The sequence below is a fragment of the Carcharhinus amblyrhynchos genome, chromosome 8 (assembly GCF_965287045.1).
Source record: "Carcharhinus amblyrhynchos chromosome 8, sCarAmb.v2.hapA, whole genome shotgun sequence".
NCBI classification, from domain to species: Eukaryota; Metazoa; Chordata; class Chondrichthyes; order Carcharhiniformes; family Carcharhinidae; genus Carcharhinus; species Carcharhinus amblyrhynchos.
This window is the reverse complement of record NC_137331.1, coordinates 76,220,222-76,240,508: the sequence shown is the minus strand read 5'-3', so window position 1 is coordinate 76,240,508 and position 20,287 is coordinate 76,220,222. Positions and strand designations below refer to the sequence as shown.

General features: G+C 42.8%; 1 protein-coding gene across 3 annotated transcripts in view; it reads left to right on the top strand.

Moving 5' to 3' along the window:
* trappc9 (trafficking protein particle complex subunit 9) overlaps positions 1-20,287 on the top strand; it is a 719,084-nt gene that overhangs the window by 82,397 nt on the left and 616,400 nt on the right. For all 3 annotated transcript variants that reach the window (XM_080194286.1, XM_080194288.1, XM_080194285.1), the window contains one exon: positions 1,508-1,653. In XM_080194286.1, coding sequence (XP_080050412.1) covers positions 1,508-1,653 — 146 coding nt within the window. The remainder of the gene's footprint in view (positions 1-1,507; positions 1,654-20,287) is intronic.

Below are 20,287 nucleotides of genomic sequence, written 5' to 3'. Positions count from 1 at the left end.
AAATTTAAGGAAGAATTGGACAGATTTTTAATTACTAAAAGTTATGGCAAATGGGCAGGTAAGTGCAGCTGAAGTCAAGAGGAGATCAGGCATGATCATGTTGAATGGCAGAGCAGGCTTGGAGCTGAATTGCCTACTCCTGCTCCTAGTTTTTATGATTCTTAAGATTCTTTTGACCTTTATGGATGCAAGTGAGAAGTAAATGGAGACTTAAAACTGTAATGGGACTTGTGTACCAGCCTCTCCAACAGCTCTGAAGTGACGGAATGTAATAATTCAGAAATTAAATAAGCTCGCAGTAAAAGTAGAGATTTTTTAATGTGGGATTTTAAATTTCATAGATTTGGAAGAGCAAAGTATCTCAAGTTAGAAATAACATGAAGTTGAATACATTCAAGTTAGATTTTTTAGAACCCTTACTCTGCTTTGTGGCAAGCAGGAGAAGTGATAATACTAGGCATATCAGAGTACAAAAAGAACAGCACAGAAACATGTCCTTCAGCCCATGAAGCCTGCGCTGACACATGATGCGTTTCTAAATTAAAGACCTTTTCCTACTACATGGTCTGTATCCCTCTATTCCCTGCCTATTCATGTATCTTGTCAAGATGCCTCTTAAACATTGTTCTTGTATCTGCTTCTGTCACCTTCTCTGGCAGCACATTCCAGACACTTACCACCCTCTGTTTAAATATACTTGCCTCTCGCATCTTTAAACTTCCCCTTTTTTCACCTTAAACCTATGTCTTTCTAGTCTTGGAAATAGACTGACTATTCATTCTATTTATGCCTTTCATAATTTTCTAAACTTGTCGCTCCTTTGCCTCCAGCATTCAACTGAAAAAGAGCCAAGTTTGTCCAATCTCTCCTCAGCTAATACTCTCCAAACCAGGCAACATCCTGGCAAACCTTTTCTGTACCTGCTCCAAAGCCTCCACATACTTCTGGTAGTGTGGTGAACAAAACTGTGTGCAGTATTTCAAATGTACCGTAACTAAAGTTTTAAACAGCTGCAACATGACTTGCCAATTTTTATACTTTATGCTCTGACTGCTGAAGGCAAGCATGTCATAGGCCTTTTTGACCACATTGTCTACTTGTCTTGCCACTTTCAAGGAACAATGGACCTGTATACCTAGATCTCTCTCATGTTAATGCTCCTAAGGGTACTTCCATTTACTGTGTACTTCCCTCCTGCATTAGACCTTCCAAAATGCATCACCTCGTAAACTAGTACTCTTGTGGCTCTTTTATTATAGATTTAAAATCAGAGGTAATTATTCTTTAAAAAATTGAGCTAAAAGATTATTATAATGCTGATAAGGTGTGCTCAGATTTTTAAATTATTTACGAAACTCTTATCCACTTCAATTAATTGTTAATTGTAGAATTTTGTAATGGAAGAAATGGTCTAAAATATTTTTACATGCAGTTTTGTAATCACTCATGGTTCCAAATTTTAGATTATACAATTTAATGTTTTTAACTTTACTCTATTTTTGATTAGGTCTGTAAAGCTCTTGAATCTTCCACCCAACCTCCGCCCACTCAAGATAAAAAATACACTGAGCCAGAATGTGTCCTCCAAGAGCCCTTTCATTTACTCACCAATTATTGCACATCACCGTGGTGAAGAAAGAAGCAAAAAAATAGGTGAGGGCACATTGATTTATGGTAAATTGGTGTCCGCATTTGTTTTTCGTTGCAAGCTATATTTAAGCTGGTTCTTAATAGAAAACCAAGCTTTTCTAAAATTATACCCATTATGGATTGGGGTAGGGCAGTTATGGAAGTAGAAACACTGTGTAGACTGCAGTGGTTCAAGAAGACGGTTCACCCTCACCTTGAGGATATTAGGGGTGGACAATAAGTGCTGGCCTTGTCAGCAAAGCCGCATCCTATGAATGAATTAAAAAAAAGTTGTAAGAACATTTAATTGAGGGGATTATTAATTGTACCAATGACAATGAAGATTCAGGAGGTAAAAGCATTAATATGGTGAATGCTGGAAATCTGAAATAAAAACAGAAAATGCAGGAAGAACTTGGGTCTGGAAGCATCCATGGAGAGAGAGGGAAATTGAGTTTATGTTTTGAGTCCAATATAACTTTTCAACAGCATAAAACCCATCACATTTCTAGTTCTCTCCAGTTCCAAAGAAATATTGGACTTGAAATTTTCTTTCTGCAGATGCTGACAGATCTGCTGAGTTTTCCAGCATTTTCTGTTCTTTCTTCAAAAGTTATTTATTACTTGACTTAGAACTTACCATTTTTTTAAATTATTCACGATAAATTTGTTGTATTTAAGTATGCAATATTTAATCATGAAGATCATGTATGTTGCTGACTGGTATGTTTATCTTCACATTGTCAACTTCCCTAACCAATTCTGACCTTGCTTGATGTACATTGAAGTGCTGCAGGGCTTTAGTTCTGGCTCAATTGCTAGATGTATCAGAGAATTCAGTAATGATTGCTGTGGTGCTCCACTGTGTAAGAATGTGCTACTTTTCAAATTAGTATCTTCCTGTGGTGATGTGGCTGAGATCAGAAACTAAATGTTTTGGGTAAGGTAGGAGCACATGTTTTGTCATTGCTTCGCTTGACAGTATATGGCACTATCACACTATTTTAAATTTACTGGTGAATTATCGATGTGATAATTTTTGTATGCAATTTAACAGTTAGATATTGATACATAATGAACCATCATTATTGCCCAAAATTTTAAGTAGGACATTATGAATCACTGCAATGCAACAGGAGGTGGACAGGTAAATCATGTCGGTCCATTAGGATAATTAGTAATTGAATTTGTGAAATGGATAGCAGATGAAAGCATGGCGTAAGATATAAATTGAATTATTGCCCTGTGCATATTTTTAGTGATTAACACTTTTTCTTGGTACAGATTATTAGTATGACTCCAAAAGATATTTTGATCAGCTGCATTGCAGTCACAGCAGTTAAAGGGCACACTGAGGGTGGAGCTGACGATTCCATGGGAAACGAAGTATGCAAGAAATCCTTTGAAGTGAGCGTAATTGGTGGCTGAGTATAGAGGTGTTCAAGGACAGAAATATGATGAGCATGCACTGGAAATGAAATTTTGAAATGGAAGCAATTTTTTCATTTTTTACCTTGGCACTAATCCACATTATTTTGAAACATACTTTCAGATTTTCCTTTGGTCACCTTTGCGACAATGGGGAGAGTAATTGAGTTGAGAGAGAATTTGGAGCATATGTAGTGATACTGGAAAATGTAAAAGCAGCAGGATAAAGTAATCGGCCTCAACAGTTTCTCACAGTCTCACAAATCAATAGTGCCCTTTGTAGTTACTGTATATATCATAAATTATACTAAGCATGTTTGTTCAATAAGGTAAAGATTAGAATGTGTATTGAGTGACTTATGTAGGACAACATTCTGCTCCGAAGAATATTAGCATCCAGCCACAGAAGTGTAACCAAATGGAAATTGGGGTATGATGATTTTAACAACCAATTAAAAAATAAATGAAAATTCAAAATTATCGTCCAGTAACACAGAACCAGGTGTGTTGGGTGTTGCGATTAACAAACATAATGATACAACACAAGGTCAAATTAGAACATAAGGTGCTTCAGTATACCGAATCAGGACTCCTCCTTTGTTGTCACATTTAGTTTTTCTACCTCAGCTGTACATTCAGTAAAAACAGAGCAAATAGAAAAATGAATAGACCTGAAAGGGTAATTTGCTTTAATGCTAGCTTGTTCGTTGCTAAAAACAGCACAAGGACATAATTACTGTGCTAATTTCAATCATGTGTAAGTGTTGGCTTCCTTTACTGGCTGTTAAATTTCCTGAGGGATGTTTAGTTATATTTTTGAATAACATTGAGTCTGGTTTTTACAAATTAGCCAGGTAGTTGCCTTGACACAAGTGTGCCAGTTCAGTATTGATTTTCAGCAGTCAGTATGGTTGCTTCCTGATTACTCTTTTTGTCCACTGTTGATGTTGAGTGCTACTCAACATCAACAGTGATATTGATCCTGCATTGGGGGAGAATGAAAAGGATCAGTGTTACAACTGATTTAATTCACTCATCAAAAGGTTAGTTATTTACCTTCTGTGGTTAGACCTAGAGCAAAGGAGACTTTAACCAGGCTTCTTTCAATAAAATTCGAATGACTGATTTGCTACACAACAAAACTTTTTAAAACAAGTTGCAAGAATGGTACATGCAATTGTACGCTGGAAGTACAACCATCTATTTCTTTTTTAAAGATATCCCAGCACATGTGCGTGTGTACACACTCAAATAAAGGACAAACCTATTGGGTACCTGCAAAGGAAAGACTTTATAAAAGAAAGGATAAAATTCACAAGGTTTCATTGCTGTTGATATGGGATTTCCTTGTGCTGGACCCATTGATGTGTGGAGGCTCTCACCAACTGAGCCCTATGTGGAGGAGAATATAGAGTTGGTTCAGTTTTTATCTCAGCTTCTCAGGTTTCCAAATGCAGACAAGTTACACCCTGATGAGGATTCTCTGGCAAAAGGTTGATGAGCATGCATTGGATTTCTGCTGAGTTAAGTAAACCTACTTTCCTCAGCTTTTCCCTAAAATACACTGATTTCATAAGAACATAAGAAAATAAGAAATAGGAGCAGGAGTAGGCCATCTAGCCCTTCTAGCCTGCCCTGCCATTCAATAAGATCATGGCTGATCTGAAGTGGATCAGTTCCACTTTCCTGCTTTCTCCCCATAACCCTTAATTCCCTTGTTTGTCAGAAAGTTATCTACCCGTGACTTAAATATATTCAATGAGGTAGCCTCCACCACTTCAGTGGGCAGAGAATTCCAGAGATTCACCACCCTTTGAGTGAAGAAGTTCCTCCGCAACTCCGTTCTAAACTGCTCCCCCTTATTTTGAGGCTATGCCCTCTAGTTTTGTTTTCCTTTCTAAGCAGGAAGAATCTCTCTACCTCTACCTCTACCCTCTCTAGCCCCTTCATTATCTTGTAAGTCTAAGATCCCCCCTCAGCCTTCTAAACTCTAACGAGTACAGGCCCAGTCTATTCAATCTCTCTTCATAAGCTAACCCCCTCATTTCCAGTATCAGCCTGGTGAAACTTCTCTGTACTCCCTCCAAGGCCAATATATCCTTTCACAAATAAGGGGACCAAAACTGTACAGAGTACTCCAGTTACAGCCTCACCGGTGCCCTGTACAGTTGCAGCAAGACCTCCCTGCTTTTATATTCTATCTCCCTCGCTATAAAGGCCAACATCCCATTTGCCTTCTTGATCACCTGCTGCACCTGCAGACTGAGTTTTTGCGATTCGTGCACAAGGACCCCAAGGTGCCTCTGCACTGTAGCATGCTGCAGCTTTTCGCCCTTTAAATAATAATCCCTCCTACCATTATTTCTACCAAAGTGGATAACCTGACATTTGCTAACGTTATACTCAATCTGTCAGGTCCTCGCCCACTCACAGCCTATCTGAGAATCCTATCCTATCTCTCTGCAGACTTTCCGTGCCCTCCACACAATTCGCTTTTCCACTCATCTTTGTGTCATCAGCAAATTTTGTTACCCTACACTCAGCTCCCTCCTCTAGATCATCTATGCAAATGGTAAACAGTTGAGGCCCCAGCACTGATCCCTGTGGTACTCCACTAGTCACCAACTGCCAACCAGAAAAGCACCCATTGATTCCAACTCTCTGCTTCCTGTCAGATAACCAATCCTCAATCTACACTAACCCTTTACCCCCAACTCCGTGTACCCTAACCTTCTGCAGCAGTCTTTTGTGAGGCACCTTATCAAATGCCTTCTGGAAATCTAAAAACACCACATCCACCAGTTCTCTTCTGTCTACTGCACTAGTCAGATCTTCATAGAAATCCAACAAATTCATTAAACATGACTTCCCCTTCACAAATCCGTGCTGCGTCTGCTTGATCAAACCGTTCTTTTCTAGGTGTCTGGCTATTTCTTCTTTGATGGATTCTAGCATTGTTCCGACTACAGACGTTAAGCTAACCGGCCTATAATTACCTGCCTGTTGTCTGCTACCCTTTTCAAACAGCGGCGTAACATTAGCTGTTTTCCAATCCTCCGGCACTTCCCCAGAGTCCAGCGAATTTTGATAAATAATTATTAAGGCATCTGCTATTACTTTCGCCATCTCTTTCAGAACCCCGGGATGCATTCCATCCGGTCCCGGGGACTTGTCTACCTTCAATCCCGTTAGTCTATCAAGCACTACCTCTCTCGTGACAGTAATTGTATTAAGGACCTCATCTCCTACCATCCCTCTAGCTTTAATATTCGGTAAGCTATTTGTGTCCTTCCCCATGAAGACCGACACAAAAAACTTATTTAAAGTCTCAGCCATTTCCTTGTTACCCACCACTAAATTCCCCCCCTCGTCCTCCAAGGGTCCAACATTCACTCTAGCCAGTCTCCTCCTCTTTATATATTTGTAAAAACCTTTACTGTCATTTTTTATATTCAGAGCTAGTTTAGCTTCATACTCTATCTTTCCTTTCTTTATCGCTTTCTTAGTCATTCTGTTGTTTTTTAAATCTTTCCCAATCTTCTAATTCCCCACTATTTTTAGCTGCTCTGTACGCATCGGCTTTTAATTTCATACTCTCCTTTTATTTCCTTCGATAACCACAGCTGGTTATCCCTTTTCTTACAGTCCTCCTTTACCATCGGAATATATTTCTGCTGAGTACTGAAAAAGATCTCCTTAAAAATCCTCCACTGTTCCTCAGCTGTCCTACCAACCAATCTGTGCCCCATCTATATTTGCCAATTCCGCCCTCACCTTATCATACTCCCCTCTGTTCAAACAGATGGTCAAAAACATGGCCCTGAAGTTTAAGTTTGGCTCTGTCATGTGAATTCCAGTAAATCACTTGCCTTTGCCAGTTTTTTTGCTATCATCTAAAGTAGTTGCAGTACAAATGTGCACACAGCTTATTTCCCCTCAAGTACCATGCTGACCAGGTGATTACTTGGGGAAAAAAGCAGCCATGCTCCCAGGCCACGTGTGCTTATCAACCTGTTGCCAGAGAATCTTCATCAGAGTGTAACTTGTGACCCTCCTTTTTTAAAAAAAATCCAATTGTCCAAATAATACCAAGCCTTTAAGCATTTTAAAAGAAAATATAGTTTTGATTTAGAGTTGAGGGTTGACTCACTTGCCTTTGAAAATCAAATAAATGATCTGCTTTTGTAACCATGGCATTTATGCAGCTGGTCCAGGTGAATTTTTAGCTAATGATCGCTGAAATAATTTTTTTATTCATGGAATGCGAGTGTCGCTGGCTATGCCTGCATTTACTGCCCATCCCAATTGCCCTTTTCAGATGCCATTTTTAAGAGTCAACCAAATTGCTGTGGGTCTAGTCACAAGTGTGCCAGAACAGGTAAAGATGCCAGATTTCTTTCCTTAAAGGACATTAGTGAACCAGATGGGTTTTTACAACCATCGACAATGGTTTCATGATTCGCCTTTTAATTCCAAATTTTAAAAAAAATTCAAATTTCACTATCTGCCATGGTGTGATTTGTCTCTATAGCATTACCCTGGTCTCTGGATTACTAGTTCACTGATATTACCACTAACCACTGTCTCCTGATAGCATTCTGGTGACAATACTCAAGATTTTTGTTCCAGAGGTAGCTGTGCTTGTAAACAAGCTGTTCCAGTACAGCTGTAATACTGGCATCTATCTGGCAATGTAGAAATGTTTCCAGGTTCATCCTGTCCACAAAAAGCAGGATAAATCCAACGCAGCCAATTATCGCCCCATTGATCATCAGTAAAGTGATGGAAGGGATCCTTGTCAGTGTTGTCAAATGCAATTTACTTAGCAATAACTTTGCTGATGCTCAATTTGGGATCTGCCAGAGCTACCGAGCTCTTGACCTTATGACTTTGGTCCAAATGTGAACAAAGACAGTGCCTCCCTTGACAGCAAGGTAGCATTCAGCATCAAGGGGTCCAAGCCAGTGGGAATTGGGGTGGGGAGCTGCCCACTGGCATCAAACCTAGCCCAAAAGAAGATGGTTGTGGTTGTTGGAGATTAATTATCTCAGTCTTTGGTTATCAGAATGATGTCTGAGATCCAACCATCTTCAGCTGCTTCATCAATGACATCCCTTCCATCATAAGATCAGAAGTGGGGATGTTTGCAGATGATTTCAGAAACATTTGTGATTCCTGAAGCAGTCCGTGCCCATATGCAATAAGATGTGGGCAGTGTTCAGGCTTGAGTTGATAAGTGGCGAGCAACAATTGTGCCACAGATGTGCTGGCAAAGACCATTTTGAATAAGCGAAAATCTAACCATTCATCCTTGTAATTCAAGGGCATTCCTACTGCTGAACCCACACAATAAACAGTCTGGGGCAGGTGGGGATTGCCACTGACTAGAATCTTAACTGGATCAACTATGTAAATACTGTGGCCACAAAACCGCAGGCTGGGAATTCTGTAGTAAATAACTCACCCCCGATTCTCCAAAACTGTCCACCGTCTACAAGGCTTAAGTTAGGAGTGTGATGGAATACTCTGCACTCCTGGATGAGTGCAGCTCCAGCAATACTCAAGAAGCTCAATACCACCCAGCACACAGCAATGAGCTTGATTTGCACACCATTCTCTGCCTTAAACATTCATTCCCTCCATCATCGGTGTATAGTGGCAGCAGTGTGTGCTATTCACAAGATGTGGGAAATAGACTCACCAGGACTCATTTGACAGCATCTTAGGAACATCAGAATATAGTAAATAGGAACAGGAGTAGGCCATTTTAGCCCCTCGAGCCTACTCCTCCACTGAGCTAGATCATGACCAATCTTCCATCTCTTCCATTTCACTGCTTGATCCCCTTAGATTTCTTTAATATCCAGAAATCTATCAATCCTGTTTTAAATGTACCCAATATCCGAGCTTCTTCAATCCCCTGGAGTAGAAAATTCAAAGATCCACCACCTTCTGAGTATCGGAGCTCCACCTCATCTAACTGTGGGTGGCACGGTAGCACAGTGGTTAGCACTGCTGCTTCACAGCTCCGGGGTCCTGGGTTCGATTCCCGACTCAGGTCACTGTGTCTGTGTGCAGTTTGCATGTTCTCCTCATGTCTGCTTGGGTTTCCTCCGGGTACTCTGGTTTCCTCCCACAGTCCAAAGATGTGCGGGTTAGGTTGATTGGCTATGCTAAGAAATTGCCCCTTAGTGTTCAGGGATTAGTTGGTATAATACGTAGGGATGTCGGGGTAGGGCCTGGGTGGGAATGTGTTCAGTGCAGACTTGATGGGCTGAAGAGCCTCTTTCTGCACTGTAAAGTTGTATGATCCTATGGTTCCAATTCCAAATGGCCTATCTCCTATACTGAGTCCATGTACCCTACAGCACATTGCCTCCATCCCTGTTGTCAAGTTCTCTAAGAATTTTGCATGCTTCAATGCAATCATCCCTCATTCTTCAAAATTGTAGTAAATATAGGTCCAGACTCGATCTTTCCTTGTAGGACAATCCTGCCTTTCCAGGAATCTGCCTGGTGAACCGTAATTGGACACTCTATGGCATATATACCCTTCCTTGGGTAAAGAAACCAGAACTACACAATGCTCCAAGGCTTTTAAACAATTGCAACAAGAATTCTTTATTGCTGTACTGAAATCTTCTTGCAATAAAGGTCAACATACCATTGGCCCTCCTAATTCCTTGCTGCATCTGCATGCTAGTTTTTAGTGACTTGTGAACTAGAGTCCCCTGACCTTTTTATGACATCAACACTTCCCAATATCTCATCACATAAGAAATACCCTGTGTTTTTGTTTTTCCTACCAAAGTGGATAACTTCACATTTTTCCACAACATTCTATCTGCCATATTCTTGCTCATCACATTGCCTGTTAAAATTCCCTTGATGCCTCTTTACATCCTAACAGCTCATATTCCCACCTAGTTGTGTGTCATCAGCAAACTTAGGAATATTACATTTGGTTCCCACATCCAAATCATCAATGTAGATTGTGACAGTTGGGCCTGAAGCATTGATCCTTGTGGCATCCCATTTGTCACAACCTGCCAATCTGAGTATGACCCATTTGTTCCTAATCTGCTTTCTGATAGTTAACCAGTCCTTAATCCAAATTCCAATTCCTCCCAAACTCATGATCTCTACCACCTAGAAGATTAAGAACAGCAATTTCCTGGGAATGCTGCCACTTGCAAGTTCCCGTCCAAGCTGCACTTGGAACCTGACTTGAACTATATTGCCATTCCCTCACTGTCATTGGGTCAATATCCTAAAACTACATGGACTGCAGTGGTTCAGGAAGTTGGCTCACCCATGACACCACCATGAGGGCAATTACGAATGGGCAACAAATAGTAGCCTAGCCTAGTGACATCCACTTTCAGTGAACAAGTAAAAAACTAAAATACATCATTATCAAATTACTAAATAGAAGTTTTTTGATGAAACAGCTAAAGGTAATTGTGTGTGGGCACTGGGTTGAGAAACACCTAAAGTAATATGCTTACACTGAGGTCAACACAGTAAGAAGTCTGACAACACCAGGTTTAAGTCCAACCGATTTATCTGATAGTCAACTCACAAGCTTTCGAGGTTAAACTCTTCGTCAGGTGAATGGAGAGTTCTGGCCTCAGACAGAGCATATAAAGCACAGACAGTTTACAGATTACTGATTAGAATGCGAATCTTTACACCTAACCTGCTATTCAAGTCTTAAAGTGGCCGACAATGTGGCCTGATGGAGAGCTTAACCTCGAAAGCTTGTGAGTTTACTATCAAATAAATCGGTTGGACTTAAACCTGGTGTTGTCAGACTTCTTACTGTGTTTACCCCTGTCCAACACCGACATCTCCACATCTACACTGAGGTCATCAACTCTCAGCAACCATCTTAGTTTGTGTGAGGTATGCTGAAGGCACTGAAGAATTTTCCCCTGATCCCATTGACTTCAGTTTAACTTGAACTCAGCATTTTACCTGTTAAACACACTCTCTTGTCCAGATAGTCATTCTTGCCTTTTGATTTCAGCTATTGTTTGTTGAACCAAGACTTTAATGAAGTCTGGAACTGAGTGGTTCTAACATCACCCAAACAGTATGGATGAGCAGATTATTGGTGACTAAGTGTTGCTTGAAATCATGCCTTGCATCTCAGCTGAATCTTGGGAATATTGGAATTGGTAGAGTGTTGGCCAGAATTGCTTTTTGGATGTGAATAGTGAATACCAAATGTCAGTGAAGCTGAACTGGAACATTTTAACTCTGGGTGTGGCTAATGTTGTAGCACACATTTCAATACTATAATTGGGATAACTAGAAGCTATTTCTTGATTTTGTGTGGAGTGAATCAGTTTGCCTAAAGAGTCATTTGATGGTTGCAACTTCAGGAAGCCAAGACCACAAGATATAGGACCAGAATTAGGCCATTTGGCCTATTGAATCTGCTCTGCCATTCAATTATGGCTGATATGATTCCTATTCCCATTCTCCTGTCTTCTCCCCCTTATCCTTGATCTCCTTATTGATTTAAGAACCTATTTATCTCTGTCTTAAAGACACTCAGTAACCTGGCTTCCACAGTCCTCTGTGGCAATGAGTTTCACCCTCTGCCTGAAGAAAGTCTTCCTCATCTCAGTTTTAAAGGAGTATCCCTTCACTCTGACATTATATCCTCAAGTTCTAGTCTTTCCCACGAGTGGAAACATCCTCTCCACGTCCATTATATCTAGGCCTCTGATCCAAGGAGGATCATTCAGTCCAAACTTCTGGTTGAAGATGGTTATAAATAGTTCTGCTTTGTCTTTTGTTACAGCATGTAAATGCAATGTTGAGCAAGGTGCTGTTCATGGACCTTCTACGCTGTTAATTGCTTAAATGTCTACTGCCATTCATGACTTGGTGTAACAGAGTCATAATGATTTGACCTGATCTGCTAATTGTGTGATAGATTTACTTCATCAAAAGCATGCTCCTTTCTTTGTTTAATGTGCATGTAGTCCTGTGTTATTTCTTCATTTGGATATTGTCTCATTTTCAAGAGCTTCATTTTGTTCCTCAGTCAGGCATCTGATTTGAAGGTGTTGGAAGGGTGAGTAACCACGAGGTTTGCAGTTGTGGTGGTATACTATTTTGCCACTGGAGATGACTGACAAAGTCTCACATATGTTTAGATTTCACATGTTAGCTGTTAATTTATTAGGGTAGTGCTGGGGCCACATGATATGAGGAGGGCATCCTCAATGTACAGATTGGACATAAACTCCATGTGGTCTGTGCAGTGATCATTTTCATCCATCCTCTCGTGGAGAGGTATAATTACTAATAGTGAGATTAAATAGACCACTTCCCTGGTGTTTACAAAGAGCAAAGAACAACCCAGCATGGGAAACAGGCCCTTCGGCCCAATGAGCCCGCGCCGCCGCATCACCCTACACCTATTCTACCCTGCGTGTCTACGAATGGAACCCCAAACTTAGCCAGATTCAGGGGAGAATAGTGTCAATTTGGTAAAACCAATCAGCCTAAGAGCACATCTTTGGGGTGTGGGAGGAAACCAGAGCACCCGGAGGAAACCCACGCAACCACAGGGAGAATGCACAAACTCCCACAGACACAGGCCCAAATCCATGTATCTGCACAGCTAGCAGTGCTAGTCACCGAGCTGTTGCGGCGCCCGTCTACCGGTCCAGGATCAAGCACACACACCGACACGAAGTACTAGGCCACTCCCGGAATCTCCAAGAGCAGCCCACGCACGACCCACTGTGTGCATGCCCCTCGTTTGACACGAGGTGGACCTCCACCTGCGGAATAAAAAGACAAAAACGTTAATCTTACAAGTCTGCTTTTCCGGTGTCTCCCGAGGTTCTAACCTTATTTAATAGCCCCTACCATAACCCTCCATCCTCGTTTCACTCATGTGTCTATCTAACTGAACCTTAAACGAGTCCAATGTTCCTGCCTCCACCACCCTACTCGGTAGCGCGTTCCATACCCCCACAACTCTCTGCGTAAAGAACCTTCCTCTCACTTCCAAATTATACCTCTCCCCCCTCACCCTTAAATCATGACCTCTCGTATTTGTACCCAGTCTAGGGTGCAGTCTCTCACTATTAACTCTATCTATTCCCTTCAGTATCTCATATACCTCTATCATGTCCCCCCTCAATCTCCGTCTTTCCAAGGAGAATAGTCCCAGTTTCTCCAACCTTTCCTCGTAACCCAGCCCCTCCATGCCAGGCAACATCCTGGTAAACCTCCTCTGCACCCTTTCCAGAGACTCCACGTCCTTCCGGTAGTAAGGTGACCAGAACTGGATGCAGTACTCCAAATGCGGTCTAACCAACGTTCTATACAACTGAAGCATTAGACGGCAGCTTTTATACTCTATACCCCTTCCTATAAAGGCTAACATTCCATAAGCCTTCCTAACAACCTTCTCCACTTGTGACGCAACCTTCATGGATTTGTGAACCTGCACTCCCAGGTCCCTCTGTATTTCTATACTCCTAATCTGTCTACCTTTTATCACATAGCTCCTCTCTGCATTATTCCTTCCAAAATGCATCACCTCGCATTTGTCAGGATTAAATTCCATCTGCCACCTATCTGCCCAATGCACCAACCTATCTATATCCTGTTGTATCACCTGACAATCCAGTTCAGTACCCGCCAACCCTGCCATCTTGGTGTCATCAGCAAACTTGCTGATCACACCACCTACGCTCTCTTCCAAGTCATTTATGTATACTACAAAGAGGAGAGGTCCCAGTACTGAGCCCTGCGGCACACCACTGGTCACTGGCCTCCAGCCCGACAAGGTCCCCTCCACAACTACCCTCTGTCTCCTATTACCCAGCCAGTTCTCAATCCACCTAGCTACCTGACCTCGTATCCCTACCAGCCTACCATGAGGGACTTTGTCAAACGCCTTACTGAAATCCATATAGATGACATCAACGGCTCTCCCATCGTCAACCGTTTGTCACCTCCTCAAAGAATTCCACCAGATTCGTAAGGCAAGACCTCCCTCTAACAAAGCCATGTTGCGTATCCCTAATCAGATCGCAACGCTCCAAATGCTCATACATCCTACCCCTAAGTATTTTTTCCATTAATTTCCCTACCACCGATGTCAAACTCACCGGTCTATAATTTCCAGGGTTATCCCTACTACCTTTTTTGAACAGCGGTACCACATTTGCTACCCTCCAGTCGTCTGGGACCTCACCTGTGTCCAAAGAAGAGACAAAGATTTGCGCCAGAGGCCCAGCAATTTCATCTTTCACCTCCCTAAGCAGCCTGGGATAAATACCATCAGGCCCCGGAGCTTTATCCGTCCTTACGCTACCTAAAAGCCCTAGCACTTCCTCCCTCGTAATAGATATTTCCTGCAACTGATCCTCAGCTTCCTCCAAGAGACCGCACGATTCCGAACCCCCCTCCTTCGTGAATACCGACGCATTCATTCAGGAGCTCCCCCATTCCCTCCGACTCAATACATAACTCTCCACTTTTGTCCCTAAAGAGGACCAATTTTCCCTCTAACTACTCTCTTGATCCTAATATAGGAATAAAATGCCTTTGGATTTTCCTTAATCCTACCAGCCAAAGCCATTTCATGCCCTCTCTTCGCCCTTCTAATTCCCCTTTTTAGCTCCCTCCTACTCTCTCTATATTCCTCCAGCGCACTCTCCGTACCCAGTCATTTCGACCTAACATATGCCTCCCTCTTCTTCCTGACCAAGTCTTCAATACCCCCTGTAATCCACGGCTCTCTAATCCTACCTTTCCCATCCTTCCGCTTAACCGGAACATAACTCCCCTGCAACCATTTCATTTTGCCCTTAAAAGCCTCCCACTTGCCAACTGTGGACTTGCCAGCTAATAGTCCCTCCCAATCAGTGTCCTGCAGCTCCCTCCTAATCCTGCTATAGCTCGCCTTTCCCCAGTTCAGCACACTCCCGTTCGGCCGGCACTCGTCCCTTTCCATTTTTATCCTAAAGTAGACGGCCTTGTGGTCACTGTTAGCCACATGTTCGCCTACCTCTACCTCACCCACCTGCCCCGGCTCATTACCCAACACTAAATCCAGTATAGCCCCTCCCCTAGTCGGGCTGGTTACATACTGCTCTAGAGACCCTTCCAAAACACATTTCACAAACTCCTCTCCCTCCGTACCCCCAGCTCTAGGCCCCCTCCAATTCACTCCAGGAAAATTAAAGTCACCCACTACAACCACTTTATTCTTCCTGCACCTGTCCAAAATGCCCCTACAAATGCCTTCCTCCACTGACCTCGGGCTGTTGGGTGGCCTATAGTACACCCCTAGCAATGTAATCTCTCCCTTTTTATTCCTCAGCTCCACCCACAGTGACTCAATCCCTGTCTCTTCCATATCGTCCTCCCTGTGTACTACTGTGATGTTTTCCTTTACTAACAGTGCCACCCCTCCACCTCTCTTCAACCCTCCTCTGTCACACCTAAAACACTTGTACCCAGGAACATTCAGCTGCCAGTCCTGCCCTTCCCGTAACCACGTCTCCGTTACAGCCACCACATCTAACTGCCTCACAAACATCAAGGCCCTAAGCTCATCCGTTTTCCCTGCCACACTCCTAGCATTGAAACAGATACAGTTCAACCCACGAGTGTCCCTCAGAACCTCCTTCTCCCTGATAATTTTCCTTTCACCCGCCTCTCTCCCAGCCACCTCCCCACTCCCCCTCCTTATTAGTTTAAACCATTCCTAAACACCCCAGCTAACCTCCCCGCTAAGACACTAGTTCCCCTCCCGTTCAAATTTTCCCCACCCCTCCTGTACAGTTGCCCTTCTCTCCTAAACACCTCCCAGTGATCCACAAAAGTAAAGCCCTCTACCCTACAATCCCTCAACCGTGCATTCAACTGCATGATCTCGTCATTCTTTGCCCTGCTAGTACTGGGCAGCAACCCAGAGAGTGCCACCCTGGAGGTCCTGCTCTTTAGTTTGGACCCCAACTCCCTAAATTGCAAACGGACCTCTACCCTACTCCTCCTTCCTATGTCCCCCTCCCCTACGTGTACTATGACCTCTGCCTGGGTCCCCTCCCCTTTCAAAATACCCTCTACCCTTTCCGTTACATCCTTTACCCCTGCTCCAGGGAGGCAGACCACCATCCTGGAGTCACGCCTCTGTCCACAGAATCTCCTATCAATACCTCGGACCCTCCCATCCCCTACCACTATCACCTTGCCAGCCCCCTTCTGTCCCTCTGAGTCAGTCTCCCCTTCCTGCCTACCTTTCTGTGCCCCTGTCAACGAACCTTGGGGGGCCTCCGGGGAGGCCGGGGGACCCTGACTACTCTTCTTCTTCCTCTTTCTCCTCCTAACAGTTTTCCACCCTTCCAGCCCTTGAGACCTCCTCCTGCTCGTGGTTCCTAGCCATTAACTCCTCGTTTTCCCTGACTAGAAACGCATCTTCCAGACGCCCCTCGAGTTGCCTGACCCGGGCCCTCAAGCGCTGCAGTTCTAAACATTTACTGCAGATGTGGACCTTGGGGACACGTGACACCACCAAGAACTCCCACATGTGGCATCTGACACAACTTATATTCCTCCCTATATTCCCTGCCATGTCCCAACCTCCTGTAAGTGCCCAAAGGTAGAATGTGCAACGCCCCTTCTCTAAGCCTACTCTCGCCTAAGCCCAGCGAGCCAAAGCCCTTCTCACTCAGTTCCCACTCACTCCGCTGCCCGCTCCCGACGCTGCCTGCTGTATGCTGCTACCCCTTTTTTATACCCCCCGCTCCCCCTTAACGACAATCCCCAAACTGGAAGTACAGGAAAAAAAGCGGTTTTCAATTTAAATCAGGCACTCACCACAGCCACCAGGTTCAATGCTCCGGAGAACAATGTTCTCTGGTCACCAAGGCTGAACCAAACTGTTCTCAGCTTCAGCACCCCATTTGATCCGGAGGCATTTTTGCTACATATCTGCTTCATCACCACCTGACATCACCTGTCTTCACTTCTGTCTCAGCTGATCTGCTGAAACTGTTATTTGTGCCATTACTTGTAGACTTGACCATTTATATGCTCACTTGGCCACCCATTAATCTTCCACTCTCAATAAACCTGAGCTCATCCAAATTCTGCATATATCCTAAAATACATCAAATCCCAATTGCCTATCATCCCTGAAATAGCTTATCTACATTGACTGACTATCAATCTGGCAGTGCCTTCATCTTAAAGTTTCCATAATTTCAAATCCCTCAATGACCTCATCCCTCCCTATCTCTGAGGGCTTCTCCAGCCCTTAACTCTGAGATTGCTTTGCTCCTCTGTTTTTGGTCCCTTGTGTATCCTTGATTGGCACTGTGTCTTCAGCTGCCTGGATGCGAAGCTCAAATTCTCTCCCTTTTGCCCTTTCTTTTAAGATGCTCTTCAAAATCTACTACTTTAACCAAGCTTTTGGCCACATGACCTTGTACCACCTTATGTAGCTCAATATTTTGGTAATGCTGTTATGAAGTGAGTTGGGAAGTTTTATTGCATAAATGACAGGATGTAAATACTGTTGCTGCTTCTCCTTTCATCCAGCATGATCCATGATGACCACATCATTAATTACACCGTTTATTCAATGATTACCTTGAGCTCAGGGGGTTAGGACAGTTCATGATAAGTTGCTTAGACTGGTTGTATAAAATTTATGGGTTTATATTAGACCATAATCTTAGTTCCATACGAATGCATAATATTTAGGAAGTAATTTTTTTGTGCAAATTATATTGGTATCGTAGCAATGCATTTCCTTTATATAGGAAGGGAACAAAGAAAATCACAGGAACTGGCTCTTCAAGCCTGCACCAACCAAAACCTCCTACCCTTCTGGGGACCATATCCCTCTATTCCCATCCTATTCATATTTGTCCAGACCCCCCTTAAAAGTCACAAAACTTAATGTTCATAGGAACACTCCCATGCATTTTTATTTGCCCAGTGTACTTCAATTTATTCTTTCTAGAATCGGCATTTAATTTGTAATATGTGATTTTTAAGAAAATATGGTTTGCCCTTTAGCCTCTATTGGCTTGTGAACATGTTTCATTAATTGACTATTTAGGGATAAGGTGAGACTGTTGGAATGGTGCATGTCTTCAAAAAAAAATTTACAAGTTTTTTAAAAATTTATTTTTCTCATGTAATGAACCAATCATAATCGAAAAATACAATGCAATCCATTTAATTTTGGATGCTACAAATTGTAGAGAGCTTGTTTAGGATTGAATTTGACAATTAAAACAAAAAACAAAGAAAAGTAAAGTACAGCACAGGAACAGGCTCTTCGATCCGCCAAGTCTGTGGTGATAATGATGCCCCAACTAAACTTAAACATTCTGCCCTTACTTGGATCATATCCCTCTATTCCCTCCCTATTTTTGTACCCATCCAGATGCCTCTTAAATGTTTCTAATGTGCCTGCTTCAACTACCTCCTTTTGAAAGTGCATCCCAGGCACTATTTACTCCTGAGCGTGAAACGTCCTTGCACATCTCTTCTAAACTTTTCCCCTCTCCCCTTGAACCCATGCGCTCTTGTAATTTATACTTCCATCCTGGGAAAAAGCCTCTGACTATTCACCCTGTCTATGCCTGTCACAATTTTGTACACCACCGATTAGGTCTCCCCTCAGCTTCGTTTTTCCAATGAAAACATTCCTAGTTTCTTCAATGTCTTCTCATAGCCAACAGCCTCAAGAGCAGACAACATCCTGATGAACCTTCTTTGCACTCTCTCCTAAGCTTCAAATCCTTTTGGTAGTGTGGTGATCAATACTGCATGCAATACTCCAATGCAGTCTAAACGAGGTTTCATATGGCTGCAACATGATTTCCCAACTCTTGTACTCTGCCCCGGCCAATGAAGGCAAGCATGCCATATGTCTTATTAATCACCTTGGCCACCAATATTGCCACTTTTAGGGAACTATGGGCCAAATCCCTCTATGTTAATGTTCTGAATGGTTCTGCCATTTACCGTATAATTCACACCTAGATTTGATCTTCCAAAATGCATCACCTCTCATTTGTCCAGATTAAACTCAATCTGCCATTTATGCCCAATACTCCAATCTATTTATATTGGATTGTATCCCCGTCACGATCAGCAATTCCACTGATCTTAGTGCTATCCGCAAATTTACTAATCAGACCACCCAGACTTGCCTCCAGATCATTTATGTATACTACAAACAACAGAGGCCCTATCATGACCCCTGCAGAACATGGCTAGCTATAGATCCCCATTCTGAAAAACATCCTTCCGTTGCTAATCTGTTTTCTATAATCACTCAGTTGAACAGCTTCCAGAAATAACAGGATACTTTTTTTTGAATAGAATGTAAAGGGTGAACAAATTTTCCAATAAATACACAATTTCTTTCCGAAATTATTTATGTTGCAAATGGTTTGTGGAACTACTATTCCATCCTGCTGGAACTAGGAAAACTCTGAAATGCTGCTTTTGATGTGCATCATCCATCCATATCAAGATGATGGACCATGTCCAGAGTATACATCCCTTCTGGATTGAATACTGTCTGTTGTTATAGAGGCTGATTCATGAGTGGCAGTCCCATCCACAGCTGACGCGGGTGTATAGGGTTGATCTGAAGTTGACATTTTTCCTTTCAGCTAGTCCTCTTTTCCACTATCTGGTCATTTATCTTATCCTCTGCTTTTTCCATGCCTTTTCTGATACCTCGTCTTAATTTAATTGTTTGTCCATCATCAAATGGGCTAATGGGCCAGGAACTGGCAAATGGAATTTAATGTTGGCAAGTGTGAAGTTGTCCACTTTGGTAGGAATAATGGTAGGAAGGACTATTACTTACATGGCGAAAAACTGCAGCATGCGATGGTGCAGAGGGACCTTGGGGTCCTTGTGCATGAGTCGCAAAAACCCAGCCTGCAGGTGCAGCAGGTGGTCAGGAAGGCGAATGGGATGCTGGCCTTCATAGCGAGGGGGATTGAATATAAAAGTAGGGAGGTCTTGCTGCAACTGTACAGGGCACTGGTGAGGCCGCAGCTGGAGTACTGTGTGCAGTTTTGGTCGCCGCACTTGCGCAAGGATATTTTGGCCTTGGAGGGAGTGCAGAGGAGGTTTACTAGGCTGATACCGGAGTTGAGGGGGTTGAACTATGAGGAGAGGCTGAATAAACTGGGCTTGTACTCATTAGAGTTTA